At 39.5% G+C, this 18,996-nt stretch overlaps 1 protein-coding gene across 1 annotated transcript in view; it reads right to left on the minus strand.

Annotated features, from left to right (window-relative positions):
* Positions 1–18,996, minus strand: part of SMG6 (SMG6 nonsense mediated mRNA decay factor) — a 228,875-nt gene that overhangs the window by 193,620 nt on the left and 16,259 nt on the right. Inside the window, exons 7-8 of the mRNA XM_012653041.1 lie at positions 12,695–12,805; positions 12,102–12,314 (exon numbers count right to left, since the gene is read on the minus strand). Coding sequence (XP_012508495.1) covers positions 12,102–12,314; positions 12,695–12,805 — 324 coding nt within the window. The remainder of the gene's footprint in view (positions 1–12,101; positions 12,315–12,694; positions 12,806–18,996) is intronic.

Genomic DNA, 18,996 nt, shown 5'->3' on the forward strand with positions numbered 1-18,996 from the left:
TCTCAAAAAAAAAAAAAAAAAAAACAACAAAAACCCACCAAAAAACCAGTTAACTGTGTTTACTGAAGAAATTAGAATACCACTTTGCCAATCAGATTTTAGGTTGTTTAATAATTAGGCATGGATTTTTCCAACCCTTGGCCTCAAGTAATCCTTCTGCCTTGGCCTCCCAAAGTGCTGGGATTACAGGCATGAGTCACCATGCCCGGCCCCTTAAACTTTTAAAATCCGCAAACTGTGAGGTAAAAAATCCAATGAACCTCCACCCTACCAAATTTAATGGACGGAATAGTGCTACTTTTGTTGAATTAACAATTCAGACATGACAAGTAAGAAATGAAAAATTCCAAAAACAAATTACTATTCCCAGAATCCAGAAGTATATTATAAAATACCAGCCCAATGACCACCTTCCACACACACCATAGCACAAAACACAAATGTGATTCAGGCAGAAGGTTCAACATCCTCTCTATAGCTCCAACTTTCTCATATTATCTCCCAAATTACCACAGATTTAGGTGCCCTGCAAGCCCTCTGCTGTTTCACACCTCCTCTGTCTTTGTTCACGCTGTTACTTCTATTGGGAACACACTCTTCCCACTCTGTTAACTTTTCCAGGAAGCCTTCTGAATTCACTCTCTTTTCCCCTCACCCCAACCCATGCCTCTGCCAGGAGTGGACCAGGACCCCTTCTCTGTGCTTCCACACTGCCAAATACATACCTCCCTAATAGCACTCACTACAATTATAGTCGATCCTCATTGTTTACGGATTTTGTATTTGTGAATTTGCTTACTTGATGAAATTTATTTGTAACCCCAAAATCAATATTTGTGATGCTTTTGCAGTCATTTTTGCAGATGCACAGAGCAGCAAAAAATTTCAGTAACCTGACACACATGTTCCTCACTAAGGTTAAACAAGGCCACTCTGTCTTCTTGTTTCTGGTCATACTTTAAACAAAATGTCCTTTTTGTGGTCTATTTAGTGCCATATTTTCCACATTTTTTAGCTTGTTTTTGGTGATTTTGCTGTTTAACACGGTTCCCAAGCTTACTGCTGAAGTGATGTCCAGTGTTCCTAAGTGTAGGAAGGCGCTGATGGGCCGTGCGAGGTGGCTCACACCTGTAATCCTAGCACTCTGGGAGGCTGAGGCTGGAGGGTGTCTTGAGGTCAGGAGATCGAGACCAGCCTGAGCAAGAGCGAGACCCTATCTCTTCTAAAAGTAAAAAGAAATTAGCTGGACAACTAAAAATATATAGAAAAAATTAGCCAGGCGTGGTGGCACATGCCTGTAGTCCCAGCTACTTGGGAGGCTGAGGCAAGAGGATTGCTTGAGCCCAGAAGTTTGAGGTTGCTGTGAGCTAGGCTGATGCCACGGCACTCTAGCCCGGGCAACAGAGTGAGACTCTGTCTCAAAAAAAAAAAATTAAAAAATTAAAAAGTTAAAAAAAGAAGGCTATGATGTGCCTACAGAGAAAATATGTATGTCAGATAAACTTCATTCAGGGATGAGTTATAGTGCTGTTTGATGTAAGTTCAATGTTAATGAGTCGACAATATATATTAAATAAGGTGTCTTTAAAACAGAAACACATAAAACAAGGGTATATAGTAATACTAATTAATTGACTAAAATGTTGTGACCAGAGGCTTGAAGGAACCCAGTTCTGTATTTCTCTAGGAGCAACAGTCTAGTATTAACTAATTCAGTGTTTGTGGCGAATTTATAGAACATAACTATCACAAATAACAAGAATCAACTATATACTTAAACATTCTGTTTATGTAGCTATTTCTTCCACTAGACAAGAAGTTGGCCAGATCCAACCCACTGTCTATCTTTTTTTGTGTTTTTTTGAGACAAAGTCTCGTTCTGTCACCTGGGCTAGAGTACCCTGACGTCAGCCTAGCTCACAGCAACCTCAAACTCCTGGGCTCAAGCAATCTTCCTGCTTCGGCCTCCCGAGTAGCTGGGACTACAGGCATGCACCACCATGCCTGGCTAATTTTTTCCATTTTTTTTAGTAGAGATGGGGTCTTGCTCTTGCTCAGGCTGGTCTTAAACACCTGACCTCAGGCGATCCTCCTGCCTTAACCTCGCACATGTGCTAGGATTACAGGCATGAGCCTCTGTGCCTGGCCCACCAGCTATCTTTGAAAATAAAGTTTTATTGGAACACAGCCATGCTCATTCATTAATGTATTATCTATGGCTACTTTGGTACTACAACAGCAAAGCTGAGTAGCTGTAACAGAGACCATACGGCCTACAAAGCTTAATATATTTATTATCTGCCCTTTCACAGAAAAAGTTTGCTGACCCTTGCACTAGACTCTGCAATCTGAGAAAATAACAATGTTGTATTCATCTTTACAATCCTAGCACAAAGCTGAAACAATAGAACAGGTAAACTAAACTTTAGTCTGGTTAAGCACTAGACCCAGAACATGGCCTCCTACTCCAACAACTCATTGGTAACTGCATTCAATTCTCCAGATCTAAACAAATTCTGAAAAAAGATATTATGCAAAGAAATAAAATATGAATCTTAAATTAGGCTGATATCAAAAAGAAGAAAGAAAGAAAATAAATAATAATAGCTGGGTGCAGTGACTCACACCTATGATCCCAGCACTTTGGGAGGCTAAGTCAGGAGGATTGCATGAGGTCAAGAGTTTGAGACCATAGAGATACCTTGTCTCTACAAAAAAAATTTAAAAATTAACTAGGTGTGGTAGCACACACTTATAGTCCTAGCTACTCAGGAGGCTGAGGTTGGAGGATCGCTTGAGCCTAGGAGTTCAAAGTTACCATGAGCTATGAATGCACCACTGCATTCTAGCCTGGGCAATGCAGAAAGACCCTGTCTCGAATAAATAAATAAAAATAAAATAAAATAAATAATGGTATGTGACAGAAGGAAGAAGAGCAAATGAATGAGATCAAGGCAAACCATATCATTTCTTGGGTGAAATAAGATAGGAGGGGTTCAAATAAGGCAAAGTCAGATAATAGGTTTAGGGGCTACTAACGCATAGTCCAGACAGAACCTCAAACATATTCAAAGAGGCCAAAGAGAAGGAAGGTTTAACTAGAGCTTGACCAAATATATAATGGTATTTCCCTTGTCTTAAGACATATTTTCTACATATAGCACCAAGCATGTTGTAGGTACAATAGTCACAGTAGGCTGGGGAAAATGCTGAGAATGGTAAACCAAATCATTCCAGAACACAAGGGCTTATTAAAGTTTCAGAGACAAACATCTATCAATAACTCCCAATCTCATATGCTTATTCTTCCCCAGCAGACACATATTACATTCTATTCAAGATGCTGATAATAGAGCAATCAGATCTAAATATCCTCAGAAGTTCCATCAGAGACCCTTGCCTTTCAGTGTGAAAATGATTTCTGATGCTATAACATCCTTAAGTAACTCATTGACTGTCAGCAACAACCCATTTACCAAGCAGTACCCCTTTCTGATTTCCAAAGAGAGATGAAGTGTAGCAGAAGGCATATCCACTAAATAAAGAATGCTTAGAACCCTAGTAACACTGACTTTTGAGTGGCGTAGCTGGCAGGGGAAAAAACTTAAATGTGAATTTCAATAGGACGCCATTTACAGTTGAGGTTGGCAGTCCCTCCCCAGGCTGGATGTTCAACCCAAACCACATCTCAAGGCTGAAAACCAACAACCCACAAGCCAACCTCCTGTAACCATTCAGAGAAAGAAAGAGATCCAAAGCCCATGCTTGGCAGAGAGAGAACAAACTAGCTAGGACATTACTATCATTACTAACAACCACCTGAAGCCAAACTTTCTGTTTATTCATGGATCTGAATTTTAGTAATTTGTGCTAGACACTCTCTAGGAAGTGTCAAAGGAGTAATTCCTATACAGGCTAATCATTCAGTTCTGCTATAATGCTTATTTTGAAAATGTGGGTTTGTTTCTTTGTGATCAATATATTAAGGAACAATTTGAGCATAACACAAATTTTGTGTTTGCTTACATGTAATTTTATTCGCAAGAAACATCAGATCAACACAGAAAACTGCACCCAGGTAATCAAGCTGCACAAGAATACACAAACACACATATACACGCACACATCCCAAACACCTATCAGCTACATCACCACCTGAACATGTGTTACAAGCCACACCTATCCACATCTGGTGTTACACCTGCCTGTCCACTTTAAGTAACCCTCCTTCTACCACTTCACAATAATTTACAAGTGTAACCCTTCTGAAGCCCACTTCCACAAGCGAACTTCAAATCTTTTTCAAGATAAAGTGCTATATTTAATGTGGTACTTACATATTTCTTCCTTTCTTTCTTTCTTTCTTTTTTTTTTTTTTTTTGAGACTAGGTCACACTATGTAACCTAGGCTGGTCTCAGACTCCTGGCCTGAAGAGATCCTCCTGCCTCAATCTCCCAAGCAGCTGGGATTACAGGTGTGAGCCACCGTGCCTGGCTGTATTTACATACTTCTTAACCATTTAACATGTATAAAATGGTACAACTGTTTTTAATTAGGTTTCTATCTTTTTTTTCCCCACAATGTTACTGAGGAAATTTTTGAGGGCTATGTTCCTAAGTCTATTTTCCTCAGAAGCCCTGTGGGTTTTTTTTTGTTTTGTTTTGTTTTTTTGAGACAGTCTCACTCTGTTGCCCGGGCTAGAGTGCCGTGGCGTCAGCCTGGCTCACAGCAACCTCAAACTCCTGGGCTCAAACAATCCTACTGCCTCAGCCTCCCAAGTAGCTGGGACTACAGGCGTGAGCCACCATGTCTGGCTAATTTTTTCTACATATATTTTTAGTTTTCCATCTAATTTCTTTCAATTTTTTTAGTAGAGACGGGGTCTTGCTCTTGCTCAGGCTGGTCTCGAACTCCTGAGCTCAAACAATCCACCCGCCTCGGCCTCCCAGAGTGCTAAGATTACAGGCGTGAGCCATTGCGCCAGGCCAGCCCTGTGGTTTTTATTGCACAATTTTACATAGCACAGTGATTTTAAGAATGTATATATCGCTTTATAGCAGGACTGACTGTATGTCCAACAAATAATTTAAAAAAGCAAATTGCAGATTATTATATATAGTATGTCATTTTTTGTTAAAAATACATTTCACGTTTTTGCAGATATATGTGTATACATACACACTTATAAATGCTTAGAATATGGTCTGGAAGGACAACCATCAAATAATTAACAGTGTTGTCTCTGAAGGTAGGAATACAAGGGACTTCCACTTTAAACTATATATACATTTATTTGTTTGATTTAGAAACAATGAATGGGGGGAGAAAAAGGAAAAAAAAAAGAAATAATGAATAGGTATTACTTCTGTAATTTTAAAAATTCCTCTTAAAAAATAAATAAATTTGTTCCAATCCTAAAAGTACTGGAAAGGGTGATCATTACACAAATTCGATTATGTCATCCCCTTGCTTAAAATCCCCAATACTTGAATGATAAACATTCGAGGTGATGGATATCCTAAATACCCTCATTTGATCTATACACATTCTATGTATGTATCAAAATATCACATGCAGGCCGGGCGCAGTGGCTCACGCCTGTAATCCTAGTACTCTGGGAGGCCGAGGCGGGCGGATTGTTTGAGCTCAGGAGTTCAAAACCAGCCTGAGCAAGAGCGAGACCCTATCTCTACTAAAAATACAAAGAAATTAATCGGACAACTAAAAATATATAGAAAAAATTAGCCGGGCATGGTGGCGCATGCCTGTAGTCCCAGCTACTCGGGAGGGTGAGGCAGAAGGATTGCTTGAGCCCAGGAGTTTGAGGTTGCTGTGAGCTAGGCTGATGCCACGGCACTCTAGCCCGGGCAACACAGTGAGACTCTGTCTCAAAAAAAAAAACAAAACAAAACAAAATATCACATGCAGCCCATAAATACATACAAAAACTATGTATCAACAAAAAAAATGACAAACTAAAAAAAATCCTCAATACTTGATATCTAAACTTCCCAGTATTTAGGAAAGACCTGGCACCTGCTACCTTCTCTGGCCTCATCCCTCACTGTTCTCCCCCTCACTTGTATACTCAGTTAAGAATTATTTCGAATCTTCTAAATGTAGGAACCAGGGAAAACAATGCAGTAAACAAACTAGATGTGACCCCACTCTCATAGAGCCATCACTCTAACAAGAGAGAGATCTTTTTTTTTTCTTTTTTGAGACATAGTCTCACTCTGTTGCCCGGGCTAGAGTGCCGTGGCGTCAGCCTGGCTCACAGCAACCTCAAACTCCTGGGCTCAAACAATCCTACTGCCTCAGCCTCCCAAGTAGCTGGGACTACAGGCATGCGCCACCATGCCTGGCTAATTTTTCTATTTTTAGTAGAGACGGGGGTCTCGCTCTTGCTCAGGCTGGTCTCGAACTCCTGAGCTCAAACGATCCACCCGCCTCGGCCTCCCGTAGTGTCAGGATTACAGGCGTGAGCCACCACACCCGGACTCAAGGGAGAGATCTTATATAACAACAAAACTACACTTAAAATTACTTAACTGTGGTATTACAAAAGAGAAACAGCTTCAGGGATCAGCAAAAGCTTCCCTGAAAGTGACATTTAGGACAAGACCTGAAGAGTAAGAAAGAATGGGACTGATAAAGGCAGAAGAACTGGTGAGAGGGAAGTGCATTGCCAGGGGCCAGAAAAGAGCCTGGACCCTTGAAGGAAAAAGCTAGTGTGGATAGAGCGCAGTAACAGAGAAAAGAAGAGAGGTATAAAGTTAGAAACAGCAGGGGCCAATCATGAGGGACCCAGCAGACTATGTTACAGATTTCCGACTAAGATTTTTGAGAGGGGAGTGACATGATCAGAAATGTTCATCTGGAAGGTCATTTGGGTTACTGTCTAAAAAGAAAGGCTGGAAGAGGACCAGGAATAAATGCTGAAAGACCATTACTAGGAACTTTTTTCAATAGTATATGGATTACTGAAATGGTGACAGCTTGTACTAGGATGATGGCAATGAGAATGGAGATAAGTAGATGGCTTCTAGTTATGTTTAGGAGGTGGATTTGACAGCACTTGGCACTGACTGGATGTGGGGACAAAGGAAAGGAAGGGGTGAAGGATGACTTATGTCCCTAGCAAGAGCACTTCTCACATCCTGGTCTTTGGCCATACTGAACTACTTGCAGTTCCCTAAGGCTCCATACCTCTTTCAAGCTTTCATGCCTCAGTGAAAAATTTCTCAGATGTATAGAAAAAACGCCTTTCTTTACATCATCTGTCATTACTAACAACCACCTGAAAACAAATATTATCCTTAAGTTACAAAATGCCACCTGACCCCAGCCTTCCCTAACCATGCCTGGATTGGGTGCTCTAACTGCATGCTCCTACAGCATCTCATGCTTGTCTTTATCCCAGCACTTGTCACACTGAACTACAATCATATATTTATGTTTCTGTCTTCCCCACATGACCAAGTGCTCCCTGAGGTTAAAGATCATTTTTGGTTGCTTTAATTTCTGTATCCCCAATGCTTACTTCTCATCAGTGTGTTCCAAGGAACTGAGAAAGCAAGCTGAGTTCTTGGTGCCTACTGTGAGAAAAATAAGAATATGGGAAACTAACTTAGGCTTGAGAAAGCAGGCTAAAAAAGGCAGTGTGCAAACTAAAGTTGTCTCTTCTTCAACAGACAAAGCTAAGAAGCTAACTGAAGAATCTGACCACCACCCAAAAGATGCAGACATAATTTTGCAGAATGGTATCTAGTACTGGACCATGTGCCAGAGGAGAGGCATGAACTAAATGGCATATGCCAATGACCTGGATTGCCAGGGTCCATCTCCACATCCCAGAGCCTCAGAGCCTACAAGACAAAATAATTCTGAATTCTCTTCTATGAGGGTAGCCTACTAATTTAAAATGCTTGCATGAGCCAATTTTCATGTTTTTCTATAGATATACATTAGTCAACATATTGCAAAATGATCTGACAAATAGGAGAAGCATTTCTGAACAGAGAATACTTTGGAAATATTCTTCTTTGTGTGACATGATTGTATACTTTAATATGGGCTGTCTCTAGGAAATCTAAAATCTTGAAACCAAAAATATCATCCTTTATGAGGTGTGGAAGTTGGTGACTTTTAGTGATGTTCTTCCTGACACTGGTATACATGGAAGAGTTTTAAAGAGCGTATGTGGTTTGAATTTGCGACATGCAAATATCACATTCGCCAAGAAAACCTAACTTGGTGTTTATTTTCTTTTGATTGTTTTTTTGAGACAGAGTCTTACTCTGTTGCCCTGACTAGAGTGCAGTGGCATCATCATAGCTCACAGCAACCTCAAACTCCTGGGCTCAAGTGATCCTCCTGCCTCAGCCTCCTGCATAGCTGGGACTACAGGTGTGCACCACCATGCTTGGCTAATTTTTCTATTTTTAGTAGAGACAGGATCTCACTCTTGCTCAGGCTGATCTCAAACTCCTGAACTCAAGCAATCCTTCCACCTCGGCCTCTCAGAGAACTAGGATTACAGGCCTTGATTTTGTTTTTTAAGCAGGTAAAACACTAAAAACTGAATTATTTTCCAAGGCTAAGATTATTGTAATGGACATGTTTTTACCTTCATCTCTAAAGAACAGTTTATTTTGTTCACTTACATGCTTTGATTAACCCCTCTGAAGTCTCGCTGTTTAGCCAAACCTTGTTTAGCCTAAGAGAAGATTTATTTAGCAATTTCTTCTCAGGTAAGGAACCACAATCATTTAGATGTTGGCCAGAATAGAACTGTTGGTAAAACATTTTATTTATCATGAAGTGATTTCTATCAATATTCTGGATTAGACATCAAATCACCTTCCTGGGTATTCCCTGAAAACTAAACTTTTGTTCCTAAAGTTTAATTTTCAAATATTTGAATGTTCAATTTATGTATTTTAACTACATTAAATCAATTATTCTATATTTTAAAAAAAGGCAGTATGGTTCCTAATTGGATAAATAAAGTCATGAAATTGCAGACTTCTTTCTGAAGTGCTGGTAGTCTAGAACTAAAGTCCAAACTCATAGATATGAATTTCAAAGAAATTAAGAGAAATAGTTACCCAAGGATAATATAGCTTAAAAATATATAAATAGCTTCACGATAGTTTAGAAATCAAATTACAACATTTTACTCTATATACGTCTATAATTATTTGAAATTTTTAGCAGGAATACATTCATACATTATTTGTATAATTAGAAACAAAATAACTAATAAAATGAGTCCGATGACAGCTCACATGTTGAAGATGTGTTCCCTGAGATGCATATAAGAATAAAAACGAACTTATACTCACATCACTTTCAAAATAAAATATAAAACACCTAGTAGAAGAGAGAGATCTATAAAACTTAATTATAATCTCTGTGGGCGATACTCCCCAACCTCGAGGGCAACATTAAAGCAAGCCACAAAATTCTTTCTCAAATTATCCTTTGGTGCCTTCATTTTAAAAATAGTTGGACAATGGAGCTAATCCAATAGGACAATTTATCTTTTATTCAAATAGGCTTCCAATTTGGGGCTGCAATACCAAACTAGAAGAGGGCAGCAGTGACGGACTCTACCACAGCAGCAATCTGGAGCACCTTGACATATTGCTATAACACCTAAATAGGTAGTCCCATGCACACCACTGCACATAGGAAGTTGGTAGTTTTATTCATAAGAAACTATGGCTTTCCAAGTAACTCACAAAACATCTAAAGACTAAGAAGCAAATAGGAAGAAAAATGGAAATTTTAAATTAAATCCCAAAGGAAAAGTCCTCCTATCCCACCCTCTTTGACTCATTCTTAGCAGACAACCATGCCTTCAACATCAAAGAGAAAACAGAAAGCAAAAAGGCCCTTCCTTCCTCCCTCCTACAACACTCACAAATTACCTGCATCCCCAGGTGAACAGATTTATCTGTTTCTCCTTTCCCTCAAGCATAAAAAAGAGGGATCTCTCCCCCTCTATCAGGCTAATCCCTTTACCTGTGCTCCAGATCCTACTCCCTTTCCACCCTAGACAAGGACCTCTCCTTTTCTTAAGTCTTCAACTTTTTTAAATCTTTCTTAAATCTTAACTTTAAGAGTCTTAAATCTTCAACTTACTTATCATTCTACATTTTTTTGCTCAAGCAACTGAATCACCTCTCATGGCTTCATTACCATCTATAACAGAATGCCTTCAAAAATCTTCATCTCTGGTCTAAACCACTCTCCTCAGCTCCAGACATCTGTTAGCCTTTGAATAGCCTCTGAATATCTCCACTTCAATATCCTAAAAGAATAACAAATTCAATATGTCTAAAATTAAATTAATTATCTTTCTTCTAAAACCAACTCCACCTTTATTCTCTATCTCGGGGAATCAACCATCATCCAGTTTCCCAGGCAGGAACCTAGGTATTATTCTTGACTCCCTCTTTTCCCTGAGCTCCCCACATCCAATCAAGTCCTTTGGGTTCTATTTATTGATATACCTTATGTCTGTCCACTTCTCCCTATCTCCAAGGCCATTTCTTGGTTCCAGTCATTTTCACATCTCACTTGGATTACTGTAGAACCCTCCTCATCTATTTCTAGTCTTCTCCAAACTTTTCACCAAGCAGCCAGAGTTATAGGTCTGAAAGGCAGATCTGACTTGTTATTCCCCTATTTAAAGTATTCAATAGCTTCCTACTATCTTCAGGATAAAAGCCAAATTACTTATTGTGTGACCTTTCAACATCTGTCCCAGCTTGCCCCACCATCCAGTCCACTATGAATTTACTCTCAAGGCACAACCAGCCATGCCCAGTTAGTTTTCCAACCGCTGTGCTCTCTCTCCCTAACCTCGGGTCTTTGTATATGCTATTTCCTTTGCCTGGGATATGCTTTACCAGTCTCCTTTCCCTTCTCCTCTAGCTAACTTCTACTCATTTTTTTTTTTTTTAGACAGAGCCTTACTTTGTTGCCCTGGCTAGAGTGCTGTGGCATCAGCCTAGCTCACAGCAACCTCAAACTCCTGGGCTCAAGCTATCCTTCTGCCCCAGCCTCCCAAGTAGCTGGGACTACAGGCATGCGCCACCATCCCTGGCTAATTTTTTCTATATATTTTTAGTTGTCCAGCTAATTTTCTTTCTATTTTTAGTACAGACGGGGTCTTGCTCTTGCTCAGGCTGGTCCTGAACTCCTGAACTCAAACGATCCACCCGCCTCGACCTCCCAGAGTGCTAGGATTACATCATTCTTTATACTTCAAATTGACCAATGGCTGCTTTGGTCCATGGCTATGTGCTCTCATAATATTGGGTGAATACCCCCAAAACAAAATCCATTAACTGTATTCTAAATGTCTATTCACTCTTCTGCATCCTTGACTAGAATGCTCTCACTGAGAGCAAGAGGAGATCTTTTTTATGGATATTTAGTATCTGGCACAATACCCAATAATTATTTACTGAGTAAATGAAGAAGAAGAATCTTTCATATAGGTTTGTGATTTTTCTTACTGTCATTTCTACTGGCTTCGAAGAAAAAGTCCTAGACCAAGAGTTATAAGAGGCTATCCCATAAAAGGCTGATCACAAACCAGACTAACCATCCTACCCCCATACTGCTTTAATTCATTCTCTAAACATAAGGTCAACCAAGAAGAAAAAATAAGTGCAAAATCCCACATAGAATCCTAAAGCATCAGGAGCAAATATTCAGGGCAACTTGAATCTCTGTATCCCGGGTGAAATCTTTTTTAATATAAAAACATTTTTTTAATTAAAAAAAGGAATAGAATCCTAAAGCATCATATTGATGATGCCAAACTGAAAGCACCAACAAAAAAACACCTCTAATTCTACTTTAACTAAATTCTGCAGTGCCACATAGTGGTGAGAGAGGGAAGCAGATAATAAAGATAAAGGAAATGCAGATGAGAAGAGGACATCAAGGAGCCTTATGTGGCTAGGCTTGTCTTCCCTGTCATCAGTGGGAAGAGTCTGTGGAGCACCTCACAGTTGTGTGAACTGGGTCACTCAGGCTTGCTTTGTTAGTCTGGCTCATTGCATCACTCTTAGGAACTTACATCACTAGGACTCAGGCTGCCCAGCCCATTCTCCTGCTCAGAATCCTTCCCAGACTCAGTGCCCTGGGAGGACCGCGGATGGGATGGATGAATCCAGATCTCCAGGCGAGTGGTGTCATCACCAACATGCCGGAAAGTCGACTTCTTTCCTTTCCGCCATTGGTCCGGGCTCAGTTCGAATTCCTCGTGTTGCTTTTTTTCCATCTGTTCTGCCTGTATATAAAACATACAAGCTTAGACTCTCTTGAGATTTAGTTAACAAAGAGAAGAACCTCACCTCACCTGTGTTTGTTGCCTAAGGACTATAAAAAGACTCTGTTACAATTCCAAAGTAGCAGCGTATCATTTGCTTTGACTGATGAAAGTTATTAATACTGTAAACTAGATGCTGTGGGACATGTACAACCAAGCACACCCTAAAAGCTCTTCTGAACATCACAATTTGGTTCTGCACAGGGGCTGAATGATTACCCACAAGCACAGCCTAACGGGACCACTTGTGGATATTATTAGTCGTTCCGCTGAGAACACAATGGCACTAAGGGAATTGCATTCTTCTAGGAAGAATTCTTTCTGCCTGCATCCCCACTCACCTTTCGTTTAGTCTCTTCAAACAAGCTCATGAGACTCTCCTTGGCAGTCAAGATAGGGTTGCTGGCAGCTAAACTGCGCATATAGTAATATACAGCATCAAGCTTCCTCCTCTGTGGAAAGAGTCCAGAGACAATCAGTCAACCAATTCTGTTCCTAACTTCAGCATGAGGCAGCTGACCCTGGGAAATCTTTCCCAGCCTGTCCCCCAAGCTGTGAGGAATTCCAGTAGGAAAATCAGAAATGCTATCCATGGGAGAAGCCATGGCAATTACAAGTCTTTTCTTACACAGTACTGTATCTTACATGCAGAGGTGCTCCAAAAACAAAGTACTCATAAGAGGGAGAAAAGAATAAAGTGCCTCTTAAAATATAAACAGCAATTATGTTTTGTAGTTTTTGGAGAAAGAATGTACAACTCACCTTACATTTCTGATTCTTATCAGAGCATCAGTACGGTATAATGAAATCATGAAATTAGAAACCAGACAGATCTAATTTAAAATACTGGCTTGTCCAAGATTTGGCTTTGAGACTTTGGGCCAGTTATGTAATAATCTTCCTAAGCTCCCATATCCTCACCATGAAAATGGAAATACCACCACCCATGGAGCAGTGTCCTTAGGCTTATGAAGTGCTGATCACAGGCCTCACATTTAGTTGTACCTAGTCGATGATGCTGTCATTGTTATTGACACTTTTTTAAAATAATAAATATTAGGTGAGTTGAACATTTTATGGATATCATTCAATGAATCCAGCAAATAAATACTTTGAGTCCATTTTATAACGAATTAATAGAAAAAATAAAGGAAAGAGAAGGCCAAAAAGGAAAAACACTGAGACAAAGGAGGAAAGAATATCCAAAAGTCTTTTTCACTCTCTTCATATACATTTTCACTGTTTTCTACAACTGTGTTAAAATCCATCTAAAATACTAGATTCTCTCTCTCCCCACTGTCTACTCATTCTTCAAAACTCATATCTTTTTTTTTTTTGCTTTGAGACAGCGTCTCACTCTGTTGCCTGGGCTAGGGTGCTGTGGCATCAGCCTAGCTCACAGCAACCTCAAACTCCTGGGCTCAAGCAATCCTACTGCCTCAGCTTCCCGAGTAGCTGGGACTACAGGCATGTGCCACCATGCTCAGTTAATTTCTTCTATATATTTTTAGTTGTCCAGCTAATTTCTTTCTATTTTTTGAGTAGAGATGGGGTCTCACTCTTGCTGAGGCTGGTCTCGAACTCCTGAGCTCAAACGATCTGCCCGCCTCGGCCTTCCAGAGTGCTAGGATTACAGGCGTGAGGCACCGCGCCTGGCCTAAAACTCATATCTTGTATTCATCTAGCATGGTTAAAGGCATAGGTTTCAAGCTCAACTGCCTGAGTCTGAATTTGGTCCTGCATTTATTAGGTATGACACTAAGCAAATTAACCTGGAGAGGTTTCCTTATTTGCAAATAGAGATGTTTGTACACATATGGGTCCTGAAAATACCATATGTCCATAATGCATATAGTCTAACAGAAGATCTGGCACACCATTACAGTCAGTTAAGTGGTAGCTATTTTTAATATTATTCCAATCCACACTAATCTCTGCCTATATCACTCACTTGATTTGAGGCTGTATTTTATTGATTCTATAAAATATTTTTTCTTATTTTAACATTTCTGAAACTGAGATACAACTTATAATCAATATCTACCATTGTGTCTTATTTTAATTTGCAGCATTTTTCTTTCTTAGTGGAACAGAAAGTAATGATGCTTCCAACCATCAATTATATATTTTATCAAGTCTAATTTGTCTCTTTGTCTATATATCTCACTTGTCTTCTTAACACAGTGTTTTTCAGGACAGAAACCAAATCAATATTTTATCACTCACGGCACCCAGCAAAGTATACTGTATACATGCCATGTTTTCATTAAATATCTGAGATTCACCGAATGACTGATTACAAGAGACAAAAAAGTTGAGAAAATGATGTTAACAGACAATTAGGATGAGAGGGGGGAGACAGAAAAAGAGAGATAAAGAACTTGAAGGGAGTGCTAATCTAGGTCAGAGGTCTGTGAAAGAAAAATTACAATTTGACTGGGTGCGGTGGTTCACACCTGTAATTCCAGCACTTTGGGAGGCTGAGGTGAGAGGATCGCTTGAACCCAGGAGTTCAAGACCAGCCTGGACAACATAGTAAGACCCTGTCTCTACAAAAAATTTTTAAAAATTAGCCAGTGTAGGCCAGGCGCGGTGGCTCACGCCTGTAATTCTAGCTCTCTGGGAGGCCGAGGCGGGCAGATTGTTTGAGCTCAGGAGTTCGAAATCAGCCTGAGCAAGAGCGAGACCCCGTCTCTACTAAAATTAGAAAGAAATTACTTGGACAACTAAAAATATATAGGAAAAATTAGCCGGGCATGCTGGCGCATGCCTGTAGTCCCAGCTACTCGGGAGGCTGAGGCAGGAGGATCGCTTCAGCCCAGAAGTTTGAGGTTGCTGTGAGCTAGGATGACGCCACGGCACTCTAGCTGGGGCAACACAGTGAGACTCTGTCTCAAAAAAAAAAAAAAAATTAGCCAGTGTAGTGGCATGTGCCTATAGTCCCAGCTATTCAGGAGGCTGAGGCAAGAGGATCACTTGAGCCCAGGAGTTTGAGATTGCAGTGAACTGTGACTACACCTCTGCACTCCAGCCTGGGCGACAGAGTGAGATCCCATCTCAAAAAATAATAATAATAATAATAATAATTACAATAGCAAAAAGCATTGAGAGAATTCAGCAAAGTTGCAAGATACAAGACCAACACACTAAAATTAGTTGTACTTCTTTTTTTTTTTTTTTTTTTTTTTTTTTTTTGAGACAGAGTCTCACTCTTTTGCCCGGGCTAGAGTGAGTGCCGTGGCATCAGCCTAGCTCACAGCAACCTCAAACTCCTGGGCTCAAGCAATCCTTCTGCCTCAGCCTCCTGAGTAGCTGGGACTACAGGCATGTGCCACCATGCCCGGCTAATTTTTTCTATATATTTTTAGTTGTCCATCTAATTTCTTTCGATTTTTAGTAGAGATGGGATCTCGCTCTTGTTCAGGCTGGTCTCGAACTCCTGAGCTCAAATGATCCGCCTGCCTCGGCCTCCCAGAGTGCTAGGATTACAGGCGTGAGCCACCGCGCTCGGCCAGTTTTATTTCTATATACTAGCAATGAACAATCTCAAAAGAAAATTAAGAAAACAATTCCTTTTATAGTAGCCTTAAAAAAAATAACATACTTAAGAATAAATCTAACCAAGGAAGTACAAAACTATACCAAAAACTTTAAAACAGTGTTGAAAGAAATTAAAGAACTAAGTAAATGGAAAGACATCCTGAGTTTGTGGATTAGAAGATTTAATGTAGTCAAGATGGCAATACTTCCAAAGCAATCTACAGATTCAATGTAATCCTTACCAATATCCCAATGATTGATTTTGGTGAAATGAAAAAGCTGATCCCCAAAATTCATACAGAATTGCAAGGGACTCCAAATAGCCAGAACAGTCTTGGAAGAAAAAAAAAGTAAGTTGCAGGACTCACATTTTCTGATTTTTTGTACCACAAACCTACAATAATTAAAACAGTTGTGGTACTGGCTGGCATAAGGACAGACAATAGATCAATGGAACAGATGAGAGTCTAGAAATAAACCTATACATTAGGGGGTGCCATGACCATTTAATGGAGAAAGAACAGTCTCATCAACAAAGGGAGCTAAGAAAATTTGATATCCTCTTATCATATACAAAATTTAACCTAAAATGGATCTAAGAGCTAAAACTATAAAAATCTTAGAAGAGGCTGGCGCAGTGGCTCACGCCTGTAATCCTAGCACTCTGGGAGACCGAGGTGGGAGGATTGTTCGAGCTCAAGAATTGAGACCAGCCTGAGCAAGAGCGAGATCCCATCTCTACTATAAATAGAAAGAAATAAGCGAAACAACTAAAAGTAGAAAAAATTAGCTGGGCACAGTGGCGCATGCCTGTAGTCCCAGCTACCTGGGAGGCTGAGGCAGGAGGATCACTTGAGCCCAGGAGTTTGAGGTTGCCATGAGCTAGGCTGATGCCACGGCACTCTAGTCCAGAGAGTGAGACTCTGTCTCAAAAAATAAATAAATAAATAAATAAATAAAACTCTTAGAAGAAAACACAGAGGTAAATCTTAACCTTAGATTTGGTAATGGTTTCATAGCTATGACACCAAAAGCACAAGGAACAAAAGAAAAAAAAGATAAACTGGACATCACCAAAATTTAAAATTTTTGTGCATCAAAGGACACTATCAAGAGAGTGAAAACGGAGGTGAGAGGATTGCTTGAACCCAGGTGTTCAAAACTCTGTCTTTAAAAAAACTTTAATTTAATTTAATTTTTAAAAAGAGAGAATGAAAAGATAGCCTACAGAATGAGAGAAAATATTTACAAATCATATATCTGCTAAGGGTCTAGAATCCAAAATATACAAAGAACTCTTACATCTCAATAATAAAAATAATAACCTGATTTTAAATGGTCACCAGCCTGAGCAAAAAAAATTAGCAGGTCCTGGTGGCACACACCTGTAGTCCCAGCTACTCAGGAGGCTGAGGCAAGAGGATTGCTTGAGCCCAGGAGTTTGAAGTTGAGGCTGCAGTGAGCCATGATCACACTACTGACTGCACTCTAGCCTGGGCAACAGAACAAGACTCTTGTCTCAAGAATAAATAAATAAATAAATAAAAATGAACAAATGAATACAAATTTCTCCAAAGAAGATAAGCAAATGGCCATCGTGCCTGTGAAAAAATGCCCGTAAGCACTAATCATTAGGGGAATGCAAACCAAAACCACAATGTGATACCACCTCACAGCCTTTAGGATGGCTACTACCAAAAACCAGAAAATAACAAGTGTTGGCAAGGAAGTAGAGAAATTAGAACCCTTGTGCACTGTTGGTGGGAATGTAAAATGGTACAGCTGCTATTGAAGACAATATGGTTATTCCAAATAATTGAAAACAGATGATCCAGTAATTCAACTTCTGGGTATTTACTCAAAAGAACTGAAAGCAGGGCCTCGAAAAGATATTTATATACCCATGTTTATTGCAGTATTATTCACAATAGCCAAAAGGTGGATGCAACCCAAGTGGCCATCAATGGAAGAATGCATCTACAAAATACGATATACATGTACAATGGAATTCAGCTTCAGAAAGGAGGAAATTTTGACACATTACAACATGGATGAAACCTGAAGACTTATGCTAAGTGAAATAAGCCAGTCACAACAAGACAAGTACTGTATGATTCCACTTAGGAGGTACTTAGAGTAGTCAAATTCATAGACAAAAACAAGAGTGGCTACAGGGCTGGGGAGAGAAAGAATGGGGAGCTGTTGTTTAACAAACAGAGTTTCAGTTTTGCAAGATGAAGAGGACTCTGGAGATTGGCTGCACAACAATATGACTATACTTAACACTACTAAACTGTACACTTAAAAATGGGTAAGATGATAAAATTTTATAACGTGTATTCTACTGCAAGTAAAAATTCAAAAAATTATTTTTCAATGGGCAATGAACTTGAGTAGACATTTCTCCAAACGGCAAATAAGCACAAGAAAAGATGCACAACATAACATCATCAGTTGCTAGGGAAATGCAAATCAAAACTACAATGAGATTATCAATTTATACACACTAGGTTCATGGATACCAACAAACTTTCTAAAGTTTACATGGAAAGGCAAAAGATTCAGAACAGCCAACACAATTTTGAAGGATAAAGTTGGAAAACTGACACTACCCAACTTCAAGACATAAAGACATATTATAAAGCTACAGTAATCAAGACAGTGTGGTACTAACCAAAGAACAAATAGATCAATGGAACAGAATAGAGAGCCCAGAAATAAACTCACACAAATATAGTCAGCTGATCTTTGACAAAGGAGCAAAGGCAACTCAATGGAGAAATGATAAGTCTTTTCAACAAATGGTGCTGAAACAACTGTATGTCCACATGCAAAACAATAAATCTATACATAGGCCTTACACCTTTCACAAACATTAACTCAAAATGGATTAACCTTACATCTTTCACAAAAATTAACTCAAAATAGATTACAGAACTAGATGTAAAATGTAAAACTATACAAATCCTAGAAAATAAGAGAAAATTTAGGTAACTGTGGGTTTGATGACGACTTCTTAGATACAACACCAAAAGCACAATCTATGGAAGAAAAAATTGGTTAAGTTGGATTTCACTAAAATTTAAAACTTAGAGGCCGGGCG

The sequence above is a fragment of the Propithecus coquereli genome, unplaced genomic scaffold, assembly GCF_000956105.1.
Source record: "Propithecus coquereli isolate 6110/MARCELLA unplaced genomic scaffold, Pcoq_1.0 Scaffold409, whole genome shotgun sequence".
In the NCBI taxonomy this organism is placed as follows: domain Eukaryota; kingdom Metazoa; phylum Chordata; class Mammalia; order Primates; family Indriidae; genus Propithecus; species Propithecus coquereli.